This window comes from Pezoporus flaviventris, unplaced genomic scaffold (assembly GCF_033815535.1).
Source record: "Pezoporus flaviventris isolate CSIRO_AGI_PZ_B2104156 unplaced genomic scaffold, CSIRO_AGI_Pfla_v1 ptg000045l, whole genome shotgun sequence".
Lineage (NCBI taxonomy): Eukaryota > Metazoa > Chordata > Aves > Psittaciformes > Psittacidae > Pezoporus > Pezoporus flaviventris.
The window spans coordinates 32,183,906-32,196,447 of record NW_026892593.1 but is presented as its reverse complement, the minus strand read 5'-3'; the positions used below and the strand labels follow the sequence as shown (position 1 = coordinate 32,196,447).

Below are 12,542 nucleotides of genomic sequence, written 5' to 3'. Positions count from 1 at the left end.
GTGTCCCCATGTCCCCACGTGCCAGCATCTGTCCCCCACCTCCTGCCCCCCGCAGGTGCCCCAGGGGCCAGAACCCCTTCAGCGTCTCCCCTGCTTCGACGACTCCATCGACTTCACTGACCCCAACCATGAGGGGACCCTGGGCCAGGTACGGGGTGGGGGGGGCACACAGGGGTTTGGGGGAGACACCGTGTGCGGTATCATGGACCCTGTCCCTGTCCCTCCCCAAAGACAGCACCATCAGCCTCAAGCCCCTCCATCCTCTTCATCATGGCCTCCACCATCATCTTCCTCTTCCTGAAGCATTGGAGCAACTGGCCACCTCCCATCCCACTGCCCCCCAGTAGAGCACCCTGAACCCTATACACCGTTCCCTGTCCTTGGGATGGGGGTGTCACCCATGAGTGCACCCCAATGTGTCTGTGTGTGTGTGACCCCCCCCAGCCAGGACTTGTCCCCCCCCCTCCCCGGGTATTTTGGGTGCCGGGTGCGTGGCTGTGACTCCATGGGTTATTTATAGGTGCTGGCGCAGGCGCCAGGGACCGTGCCCCCTCCCAGCCACCCCCTGCTTTGTCACCCCCTTTGTCACCCTCTTTGTCACCCCCCATCACTGCAGGGTGCCCCCCCCCAGGGAAACTGAGTCACAAATTGGGGGGTGCCATGGGGAGGACCCCAACTCCTGACACCCCCCCCCCCCCCCCCCCCCAATCACCACCCATGGGTGCTCCCCCTGCACCCACTGGAAGCTTCCAGGGCTGGTGACACACCGGAACTGGGGGGAAGCTGATATCCCCCCCCCCCAGATCACCCCCCCATGAAGGACCCGGATGTGGAGCACTGGGCACTCACCCAAGTGTGTCCCCCTTAAACAAGCACCAAAGGGGGGGGGCACCAAGATGTTGGGGGGCTCTGGGGGAGCCCAGCAGGCTTTAGGGGGTCCAGAGTGAGTGAGTTTCCTGGGGGGAGGTTTGGAGTGCGAATGGTGCTGGGGTGCATTGGGGTGCTCATGGTACTGGGGTGCTGGGTGGCAGGTAAGGGGGTGCTCAGGGGCCCCGGGGTATTGGGTGCCAGGTATTGGGTACCCTGGTGCCAGAGGTGTCAGGGTGCTGGGGTATTGGGGTGCTGGGTGCCATGTATTGGGGTGCCCTGGTGCCCTGGTAGCTGATGGGTAATAGGATATTGGGGTGCCAGGTATCGGGGTGCTGGTTATTGGGGTTCCTTGGGTGCTGGGGTGTTGGGGCACCCAGAGTGGTACCCGCGTATCAGGGTGCTGGGTTTTGGGGTGTCGGGCTACGGGTAGATCGGGATAATGGGGTTTTGAGGTGTCTGGGCTATTGCGGTGTGCTGGAGTTTGGGGTGTCGGCGTTTCAGGGCACGGGGGGTTTTGGGGTACGGGGGTGCCAAAGTTTGGGGTTACCGGTGTTTCAGCTTGACAGATTTTGGAGGTGCTGGTGTTTGGGGTGTTGGCGTTTGGGGGTGCCGGGGATTGGGGTGCTGGTGTCTGTGGGTGCCGGTCTCTGTTGTTTCGGGGGTACCGGTGTTTGGGGGTGCCGGTGTCTGGGGGTGCCGGTGTCTGGGGGTGTCGGTGTTTGGGGGTGCCGGTGTTTGGGAGTGCCGGTGTTTGGGGGTGCCGGTGTCTGGGGGTGTCGGTGTCTGGGGGTGTCGGTGTTTGGGAGTGCCGGTGTTTGGGGGTGCCGGTGTCTGGGGGTGCCGTGTTTGGGGGTGCCGGTGTCTGGGGGTGTCGGTGTTTGGGGGTGCCGGTGTTTGGGGGTGCCGGTGTCTGGGGGTGTCGGTGTTTGGGGGTGCCGGTGTTTGGGAGTGCCGGTGTTTGGGGGTGCCGGTGTCTGGGGGTGTCGGTGTCTGGGGGTGTCGGTGTTTGGGAGTGCCGGTGTTTGGGGGTGCCGGTGTCTGGGGGTGCCGGTGTTTGGGGGTGCCGGTGTTTGGGGGTGTCGGTGTTTGGGGGTGCCGGTGTCTGGGGTTTGGGGGTACCGGTGCCGGTTGGTGCTGGTTTGAGGGTGCGGGCCCAGGGGGGTGCGGCAGGGCTATAAATAGCGGGTGCGGTCACTCCCGCCCCCCGGGCCGGCCCATGCGGGGCGGGCCGGGCCGGGCCGGGGCAGCGCTTAAAGCCGCCGCCCCCCGGGACACCCTGGACACACGGACCCTGCTCCGACCGGGAACGCACCGGGAACCGACCGGACCTCGCTCTTGCTGCGGCCGGGATCCCACTGAGCCCCGCTCCGGCTGCGAACCGACCGGATTCAGCGCCGGGAACCGACCGCGAACAGAGCGGGATCAGACCGGACCCTGCTTCCACTGGGAACCAGCTCCGCTACCGGGAACTCGCACCGGGATTGCCCCAGGACAACCGCCCCGGCACCGGGACTGAGCCGGGAACCGGGACCCGCCCGTGACCCCCCCCCAACCGGGACACCGGGATCGAGCCGGGACCCTCCCAGTCGGGATATCGGGATTGAGACGGGACCTCCATCGGGACACCGGGACTGAGGAGGGAGCCCCCCAGCTGGGATACTGGGACTGGCCCAGGACTCCTTCAGGACACCGGGGGTGATCCGGGACCCCCCTCCCGGCACTGGGACTGACTTGGGACCCCCCCACAGGACACCGATACAGATCCAGGGCCCTCATCCAGGATACTGGCACTGATCCGGGACCTCCACCTGGGACACCGGCACTGACTTGGGACCCCCCCCCCCCCCAAGGACACGGGTACTGACCCACGACCCTGATACTGATCCGGGATCCCTCCTTCGGCTTCTCATCCGGGACCCTCATTTGGGCCACCAACTTGGAACCCCCACCCAGGACACTGACCCCCAACCCGGGACCCCAATACTGATCCAGGACCCCTCTTTGGGCCTCCCACACAGGACACCGAAACCAACCCAGGACCCCCCACAGGACACAGGTACTAACCCAGGGCCCCATTTGGTCCTCCCCGCAGACACTGATCCTCTCCTAGGACCCCCATAAGGACCCCGATACCCACCCAATCCCCCCATAAGGATCCCAATACCCACCCAGGATCTCTATAAGGATCTTGATACCCACCCAGGGCCCCCATAAAGACCCTGATACCCATAAGGGTCCCCATAAGGACCCTGATACCCACCCAGTACCCTGCTAAGGACACTGATACCAGCCCAAAACTACTATAAGGACCCTGATACACACCCAGGACCTCCATAAGGACCCCAATATCAACCCAGAGCCATCACCCAGGAGCTTGTTACCCATACAGGACCCTCATCACCCACCCAGGACCCTCTCCTGGGACACTGACCCTCCCTCAGCACCCCCATAAGGACCCCAACACCCAACCCAAGCCCCCCCATTTGGGCCTCAGCACCACCCCATCACCCCCAGGCCCCCCATCGCCAGCAGCATGAACTCGACACTGGAGGCTCAGCCGGGCGAGGAGCCCGAGGAGCTGCCGGCCACCGAGAAGGACCTGGCGGAGGATGCGCCGTGGAAGAAGATCCAGCAGAACACGTTCACGCGCTGGTGCAACGAGCACCTCAAGTGCGTGCACAAGCGCATCGGGGACCTGCAGCAGGGACCTGAGCGACGGGCTGCGCCTCATCGCGCTGCTCGAGGTGCTCAGCCAGAAGAAGATGGGCCGCAAGTACCACCCGCGCCCAACTTCCGACAATGAGCTGGAGAACGTCTCCGTGGCCCTCGAGTTCCTGGAGCGGGAGCACATCAAGCTGGTGTCCATCGGTGAGCGTGCAACGGGGGTGCGATGGGGATGGGAGAGAGGGTTTGGATGGAGTGAGGGTGAGCGTGAAAGGGGGGTGATGATAGAAGGGTGAGTGAGCACGGGTTGGGGTGATGGATAAGAGGGAGTGAAGGGTGAGCGTGTGAGGGTGATGGGGTGGAATGAGGGATGAGTGTGCAAGGGAAGGGGTGATTTGGGAGTGAAGGGTGGGTGTGTGAGGGAAGGGATAATGGATAAGAGGGAGTAAAGGGTGAGTGCGAAAGGGGAGGGGTGATAGAAGGGTGAGGGTGAGTGTGCAAGGGTAAGGGTGAGAGTGAAGGGTTGCGGTGATGGACAAGAGTGAGCGTGCAAGGGGGGGTGATGGTGAGTGGGAGTGAAGGGGGAGTGTGTGAGGGTTGGGTGATGTAGGAGTGAGTGTGCGAGTATAAGGGTGATGAAAGAGTGGGAGTAAGGGGTGAGGGTGAGTGTGCAAGGCCAGGGCTGATGGACAAGTGGGAATGACGGGTGAGTGTGTGAAGGTGATGGGGTGGAGTGAGGGATAAGTGTGCAAGGGAAGGGGTGGTTGTGTAAGGGTAGAGGAGATGGAGGTGTTGGGAGAGGAGTGAGAGTGAGGGGTGAGTGTGCAAGCGTTGGGGTGGTGTGGGAATGAAGGGTGAGTGTGCAAAGGCAGAGGTGATAGAAGGGTGAGTGTGAGTGTGGTGGGGTGAAATGGGGGTGAGCGCACAGGGGTAGAAGCGATGGAGGGGTTAAGAGAGGGGTGAGTGTGCAAAGGTGAGGGGTTTGGGGTGGAGTGAGTGTGCAAGGATAGGGGTGGCAGAAGGGTGAGTGTGCAAGGGTGGGAGTGATGGCCGAGAGGCAGTGAGGGGTGAGTGTGTGCGGGTGATGGGGTGAAATGAAGGGTGAGCGTGCAAGGCCAGGGGTGATGCTGAGCGTGCAAGAGCAAAGAACAAGCACAAACGGAGCCGGGGGTGAGTGTGCAAAGGGGCCACGCAAGGGGTGGCCGCGCTGAGCTCGCTCTTGGCTCGGGGCCTGCACTGGTGGGTTCACCCCTTGCACGCTCACCTCGTGTGCAGGGCCCTTGCACGCCCGTTTGCGCCCTCACCTCCCACCCGCCTGCTCATGGGGGTGATGATTTCACACCCCCCCTTGCACACCCACTCGTGCCCCCCCCTTGCACACTCCCCCCTCCCCCCCTCGTGCCCAGATGTTGTGGGGGGGCCGCATCTGCAGCGGGTTCGTGCCCGAAACACGATCGCTGATGGGGGGGGGGTGGGGGGGGGCTGGGGGGAGGGGCTGTGGAGGAGGGGGAGGGGCCGGTACGCGGGGTCCGCGCGCAGGGCTGGAGGGGGGGAGGGGCGGAATGCCTGGGGCTCCCCTCCCCCGCCCTCTGTTCAACACCCCCCCCCAATGCCTCAGTTTCCCCATCCAGGGACCCCTCACAAGGGTCAGGGGTCCCCAGGGTGCTGCGGGGGCACCACAGGGAGACCCCCAATGTGCCTTGTGGGGGGACCCCCGAGCCTATGGGAGGTCATGGAACCCCCATAGTGGTATGGGGGGGAACCCTAAGGTGCTGGGGAGGGGGGTCCAATGGACCCCCACGGTGCTTTGATGGCGATCCCCATGGTGCTGGGGGGTTTAGAGCTCCCCCAAGCTGTTGTGACGGTGCTTTGTGGGGGGACCCCATGGTGCTGTCAGGGTGTGCCCCCCCCAGCACTCTCTGGTGGGATTTTGGGGGTCTGGGGGTCGGGGTGCTGTGGGGTGCTCTGCTGAGACAGGGGAGCAGTGGGGGGGGTATTGGGGTGGCAGGCACCCCTGCCCGTGTTCTAGGGGTGTCTCCAAGGTGGCAGGGACCCCCATACTTGCCTTGGGGGTTTTGGGGTGTCCGCAGCCTGATACGAGGGTGACAGGGACCCTTTCCCATGTTCTGGGGTGCCCCAGGGTGGTGGGACCCCATATTCTTGTCGCAGGGTTTTGGGATGTCCCCATCATGGTTTTGGGGTGTCCCAGAGTCACAGGAACCCCTCATCCTTGTCCCATGGTGTTGGGGTATCCTCATAGTGTCAGGGCCCCTGTCCCATGGTTTTAGGGTGTCCCAAAGGGTTCAGGGTCCCTTTCCCCAGGGATTTTGGGTGTTCCCATAGTTTTGGGGTGTCCCCATGGTGCCAGGTGCCTTCCCCATGGTTTGGAGTGCCCCGATGATGGTGGTGTGGTGTCAGGTCCCTACCCTATGCTTTCGGGGTGTCCCCGTGCTGACGATGGTCTGTCAGCCCCTGCCCTATGGTTTCGGGGTGCCCCCATGGTGTCAGGTCCCTGCTCCATGGACTCAGGGTGTCCCCATGGTTTTGGGGTGTCCCCCTCCTCCCGCTGCAATGGGGTAACCGTACCCCCCTGCCCTGCTGTCTTGGGGTGTTCCCATGGTGTGGGGCGCCCCGATGCCGGCGATGGGGGTGTCCGGTGGGTGACGGCTCCCCCGCCCTACAGACAGCAAAGCGATCGTGGACGGGAACCTGAAGCTGATCCTGGGGCTGGTGTGGACGCTGATCCTGCACTACTCCATCTCCATGCCCATGTGGGAGGACGAGGAGGAGGAGGAGGCGCGGCGGCAGACGCCGAAGCAGCGGCTGCTGGGCTGGATCCAGCACAAGGTCCCGCAGTTGCCCATCACCAACTTCCACCGGGACTGGCAGGACGGGAAGGCGCTGGGAGCGCTGGTGGACAACTGCGCGCCCGGTCAGCGGCCACGGGGGCACGGGGTGGGGGGCTATGGGGGGCAGGTGGGGCTGGGGAGGGTCTTAGAGGGGTGGCAGAGGGGGCTTAGGAGGGTCTTGGGGTGGGTAGAGGAGTCTTAGATGAGGGGTGCTTAGAGGGATCTTGGGGGGCGTCTTAGATGTGTCTTGGGGTGTATCGGGGGCTCAGAGGCATCTTGGGGGGTTTTAGAGGGGTCTTTGGGGGTATTAGGTGGGTCAGACTGGGGGCAGATGGGGCTTGGGGGCGGCCCTGGGGTGTGTAAAGGGGTCTTGGGGAGCACCTTAGGGGTGAAGAGGACACTGGAGAGCTGTGGGGGTGTCCCTGTGGTGCTGACCCCCCCCTTTTCGCAGGCCTGTGCCCAGACTGGGAGAGCTGGGACCCGAACCAGCCGGTGCAGAATGCGCGCGAGGCCATGCAGCAGGCGGACGATTGGCTCGGGGTGCCCCAGGTGCGGGGGGTACTGGGAGCACTGGTGTCCCCATGGCATGGGGCAGGGGGTGCTGGGGAGTCCCATCATGGGGAACTGGGGGGTCCCCGGGGGTGTCTCTGGGTGTTGGGGTCCCCAATCATTGGGGTTCCATGGGGGGATCTATGGGCATGGAGGGTCCCTGTGAGTACAGGAGGGTCCTCAGGTTGTCCCTGGGTATGGGGGGTGCCTGTGGGCTTAGGGGGGCCCTGGGGGTGCAGAGTGGTCCCTTGGGGTGCCCCATGGCACAAACCACCCCTGGGTGGGTGCCGCTGGGGAGGGTGGTGCTGAGGGTCCCCATAGAGGTCGCTGTGTGCCCCAGGCGCTCTGACGGGTGCTGTTGGGTGCCCCCAGGTGATCGCCCCCGAGGAGATCGTGGACCCCAACGTGGACGAGCACTCGGTCATGACCTACCTGTCCCAGTTCCCCAAGGCCAAGCTCAAGCCCGGGGCGCCCCTCAGGCCACGGCAGCCCCAGCCCGCTCGTGCCCGTGCATATGGGCCCGGTATGGGAATGGGGACATGGGGGGCACTGGGCGGGACATTGGGGACACACATACACATAGGGACACAGTGGGGGACACAAGGGAATCCGGGGGGAAAACACTGGTGGGGACATAGGGACACAGGGGGGAAACAAGGGGATACGGGGGGACATGAAGAGGGGGTGTGGGGTGATGTGGGGTTGGAGATGTGGGATGGGGACCTCCAAGAATAGGGACCCTTTCCTTGACACCCAAGGTGTCACCCAAGCCGGGGGCACCCCAGGGTCCCCCATGGTGCCACCCACACTCAAGGATACCCCTAAGTGTCACCTATACCCAGGGATACCCAAGGGGTCTCCCCAGGGTCCTACATGCCCATTGACACCCCAGGATCACACAAGGTGCCACCTATGCCTGGGGGTCCCCACCATGACCAGGGATACCCCAAGGTGCCAGCTATACCCATGGATACCCAAGGGGTACCCCAGCCCCCCCCCAATGAGCAGGAGCACCCCAGGGTCCTCCAATGACACTCTTGCACCCTTAGGGTGCCACCCACATGTGGGGACACCCCAGGGTGCCCCAGAATGCCACCCATACCCTGGGACACCCTTAGACCCCCCAGGGTCCCCCCACGTGCAGGGACACCCCAAGGAACTCTAAGGTCCTGTCTATGCCCAGTGACACCCCAAAGTGCCATCCATACCCAGAGACCCCCCCGTTTGGTAACCAGGGTCCCCCCCATACCCAGTGACCCCCTTGGATCCCCAAGCTCCCCCATCCCCAGGCTGCCCCGGTCCCTCTGCCCCCTGCCCACACCACTCCAATCCATTGATGTCCATGGGTGCCCCTGGTGCTGGCACCCACCCTGGGTCCCTGTGGGCCCCCCCTGACTCCCCCTGGCGCCGTAGGCATCGAGCCGCAGGGGAACGTGGTGCTGCAGCCGGCGCAGTTCACGGTGGAGACCCTGGATGCTGGTGTTGGTGAGGTCCTGGTCTATGTGGAGGACCCTGAAGGCCACACCGAGGAGGTAAGGGGTACCCCTGGGGTGCCCCCCCCCCCCCCCACTGGGTACCCAGGTCTCATCACCCCTGTTCTGGGATCCCCCCCCTTGCCCAGGCCAAGGTGGTGCCCAACAACGACAAGAAGAGGACGTACAGCGTCACGTATGTGCCCAAGGTGGCTGGGATGCATAAGGTGAGGGGCACCCATGGGTGCTAGGGGTCTATGGGGGGGGGCATATGGACCCAGTTAGGATCTCTCTTGTGTATTGCACTGGTTCCTTTGGGGTCACACTAAGGTCTATTGGGGGTCTTTGGGGGTTGCGGGGGGGGGGGGGGGCATTGCAATAGGGAGACCTTGGGGAGACCACTAGAGGGTTCCATTAGGGTCCATTGGGGGGTTTTGGGGGGGTCTCTGGGTGGGTGGCATAAGGACCCTATTAGGGATCCCCTTGGGTATTGCACTGGGGATTCCCCTGGGGTCCCATTAGGGTCTCTGTGTGTCCACTGGGGGCCTTGGGGAGGATCCTTGGGGAGACATTGCAATAGGAGAACCTTGGGGAGACCGTTGGGGGACCCATTAGGGTCCATTGAAGGGTCTTTAGGGGTTGCTGGGGGAGGGCATTGCAATAGGGGAACCTTTAGAGTCCCATTAAGGTCCAGTGGAGGGCCTTTGGGGGTCTCTAGGGGGGGGGATATTGCAATAGGGGAACCCTGAGGGGACTTTAGTGGCTCCCTGAGGGCCATACTGAAGGGTCCTGGGTGGTTTCATGGGGGTCCATGAGGGGACAATGCAATAGGGGTGTCCCTTGAGGTTCCCATTAGTGTCCATGAAGGCACCTTTGGGTGCCCCTGCTGGGTCAGTGCTGGGGCCACCCCTCAGCACATGGAACCGGGGTTCCCATTGTGTCCCCCCATGGTGCCAGTCGAGGGCACCCTGACCTCCGTGCCCCCCCACTGCAGGTGACGGTGCTGTTCGCGGGGCAGAACATCGACAGGAGCCCCTTTGGGGTCTCCGTGGCCATGGCGTTGGGCGACGCGGGCAAGGTGACGGCGCGCGGCCCCGGCCTGGAGCCCACTGGCAACGTGGCCAACAAACCCACCTACTTCGACATCTACACCGCGGGTGGGTGCTGAGCTTGGGCCTCCTGGTACCGTGGGCATGGCGGGGCTGGTGGCATCGAGCCCGTGTCCTCCTAGTGCCGTGGACGTGGTGGTGCTGGGTGGCACCAAAGCCGTGTCCTCATGGCGGTGTGGCCATGGCGTAGCCTGGTGGCATTGAGCCTGTGTCCTCATGGTGCCGTGGCCATGGGATGGCTGATGGCTCTGTTTCTCACGGTGGCATGGCCGTGGTGTACCCTGGTGTCTGTGGGGCCACATCTTCATGGTGCTATGGGACATGTCCTCATGATGCCATGGCCATGGCATGACCTGGTGGCTGGAGGGATGTGTCCTCTTGGTGGTGCTGGGTGGCACTAAGGCCAAGACCATGGCCATGTGGTGGCACAGCCCGTGGCATGGTGGCTTGGGTGCCCTCTTCCCTCGGTGGTGTGGCCATGGCACGGCTTAGTGGCACTTGGGACTATGCCTTTGTGATGGTGTGGCCATGGAGGTGCTGAGTGGCACTAAGGCCATGTCCTTGTGACGACATGGCTGTGGCATAGCCTGGTGGTTCTGGTGCCGTATCCTCGTGGTGGCATGAGAAATGGTGTGGATTAGTGGCACTTGAGACTACGTCCTCAGGGTGCCATGGACATGGCATGGCCTGGTGGCACTGAGGCCATGTCTTCATGATAACATGGTCATGGAAGGCTTAGTGGCTCCAGGACCATGTCCTCATGGTGACACTTGGGACCATGTCCTTGTGGTGCCATGGCCACTGCATGTCCCCGTGGCTCTGAGCCCATGCTCTCCTGGTGGCACTGGTGCCGTGGCAATGTCTGAGCGTGTCCCTGCGGCGCAGGTGCTGGCCCAGGGGATGTCGGGGTGGTGATCGTGGACCCCCAGGGCCGGCGGGACACGGTGGAGGTGATGCTGGAGGACAAGGGGGACAACATCTTCCGCTGCACGTACCGGCCCGTGCTGGAGGGCACTCACACTGTCTGCGTCACCTTCGCCGGCTCCAACATCCCCAAGAGCCCCTTCAGCGTCCACGTGGCTGAAGGTGAGACCTGGCCCAGGGCCCCCATCGTCTCACCACGTGTCCCCATGGGTCCAGGCTGTCCCCAAGGTGCCCTTATGCCTTTAGGGACCCTATAGCACCTTCATGTCCCCAGGGTGTCCCCATGGCACCCTTAAGTACTTGGGGACCTCATAGCACCTTTATGCCCACAGAGTGCCCCGTGGTACCCACTGGTTCCCATGGTGTCCCCTGGGAATCCCTATAGCATCTTTATGTCCCCAGGGTGTCCCTGTGGGTCTCATGGATCCTTCTTGGATCCATGGCACCTTCTATTCCTTAGGGTGTCCCTGTGGGTCTCTAAAGCCCCAGGTTGTCCCCATGAAACCCTAAAGCCACTAGAGACCCCGTAGCACCCTTCTATCCCTAGGGTGTCCCTATGGGTCCCTTATGCCCTAAGGTGGCCCCAGGGCACCCCGCTGTCCTCAGGTTGTCCTCATGGTTCCAAGGTGGCCCTGGGTGTCCCTGTGGGTCCCTTATGCCCCTGGAGACCCCATGGCACACCCCTGTCCCCGGGTATCACCCCTCTGCGCCCAGGCTGTTCCCATGGGATCAGTCTGTGCACAGGGTGTCACCGGGGTGTCCCTAACAGCACCCTTATGCCTCAGGGTGTCCCCATGGATCTCGTATGTCCCTAGAGTGTCCCCCATGCTTCTACCCCGGTGTCGCATAGCCCTTCCCAGGCTCCCAGGTGGTGTGGGTGCTGAGGGTGCCATGTCATCCCGTGTCATTCCATGTCACTCCATGCCATCCCCTATCATTCTGTGCCATGTCATGCTATGTCGTTCCATGTCATTCGGTGCCATGTTATCCCACGTCATCGTGCATCAAGCTGCATCATTTGGTGCCACGTCACTCCGCATCACCCCCCATTGTTCTGTGCTATTCCATGTCATTCCATGTTGTTCCATGTCTCCTGTGCCCCCGCAGCGTGCACCCCATCTGCGTGCCGCGCAACGGGCCGGGGGCTGCAGCCCAAGGGGGTTCGGGTGCAGGAAGTGGCCGATTTCAAGGTGTACACCAAGGGCGCCGGCACCGGGGACCTGCGCGTGGTCGTCAAGGGGCCCAGTGAGTGATGGGGGGCACCCATGGCGGGGGACACATGGGGGTGTTCATGGTTGGGTGGTACCCATGGTTAATGGCTGGGGGCAATAGAGGTGCCCACGGGTGGTGGGTGCATGGCTGGGGTGCTTTGGAGGTGCCTGTGGGGTGGGTGCACGGTTGGGGGTCCATGACTGGTGGAGGCATCCATAGTTCATGGTTGTGGGCAATATGGGTGCCCATGGGATGGATGCACATGATTGGGGGGTGTCTTGGGGGTGCCCCTAGTTGGGGTATCCCATGGGTGGTTCATGGTAGGGGGGTTTTTGAGAGGGGCCATGGCTGTGGGGCTATAGGGGTCCCGCAGGTGGGTTCATGGTTGGTGGGGTCCATAGGGGTGTCCAGGTTGGGGGGGGGGGGTTGTCCATCACTGGGAAGTCCCAATGGAGGGATATACATGGTTTGGGACCAGTATTGGGGTGCCCATGGTTGGGAATCGCCATGGAGGTGCCCATGGGTGGGATGGGTGCATACTGGGGAGTGCCCATAGTGGGGTGCACGGCTGGGAGGGCTCATAGGGGTGCCCAAGGTGGGGTCCATCACTGTGGGGTCCTCATGCACGCGGTGGTTGGTGGACACCTCAGTGGGTGCCCATCAGGGCTGTGTAATTGGATCCCCCATGTGGGCCCCGCTGTGGGGTGCCCCATGGGGGTGCCCCCACTGACCCCCTTCCCCCGCAGAGGGCACGGAGGAGCCGGTGACGGTGCGGGACGTGGGTGACGGCGTCTACGAGTGCGAGTATCGCCCCCTGGTGCCCGGCAAGTACCAGGTGGCCATTACGTGGGGGGGCTACGCCATCCCCCGCAGGTCAGTCAGCACCCCCTATC

The 12,542-nt window shown here is 63.4% G+C and overlaps 1 protein-coding gene across 1 annotated transcript in view; it reads left to right on the top strand.

Annotated features, from left to right (window-relative positions):
• Positions 1 to 3,285: 3,285 nt before the first annotated feature.
• The window catches only part of FLNC (filamin C), a 36,640-nt gene continuing 27,383 nt past the window's right edge, over positions 3,286 to 12,542 (top strand). Inside the window, 11 exon segments of the mRNA XM_061467869.1 lie at positions 3,286 to 3,571; positions 3,573 to 3,738; positions 6,218 to 6,466; positions 6,835 to 6,932; positions 7,305 to 7,455; positions 8,346 to 8,464; positions 8,554 to 8,631; positions 9,399 to 9,561; positions 10,399 to 10,599; positions 11,545 to 11,682; positions 12,396 to 12,522. Coding sequence (XP_061323853.1) covers positions 3,404 to 3,571; positions 3,573 to 3,738; positions 6,218 to 6,466; positions 6,835 to 6,932; positions 7,305 to 7,455; positions 8,346 to 8,464; positions 8,554 to 8,631; positions 9,399 to 9,561; positions 10,399 to 10,599; positions 11,545 to 11,682; positions 12,396 to 12,522 — 1,658 coding nt within the window. The 5' untranslated portion in view covers positions 3,286 to 3,403.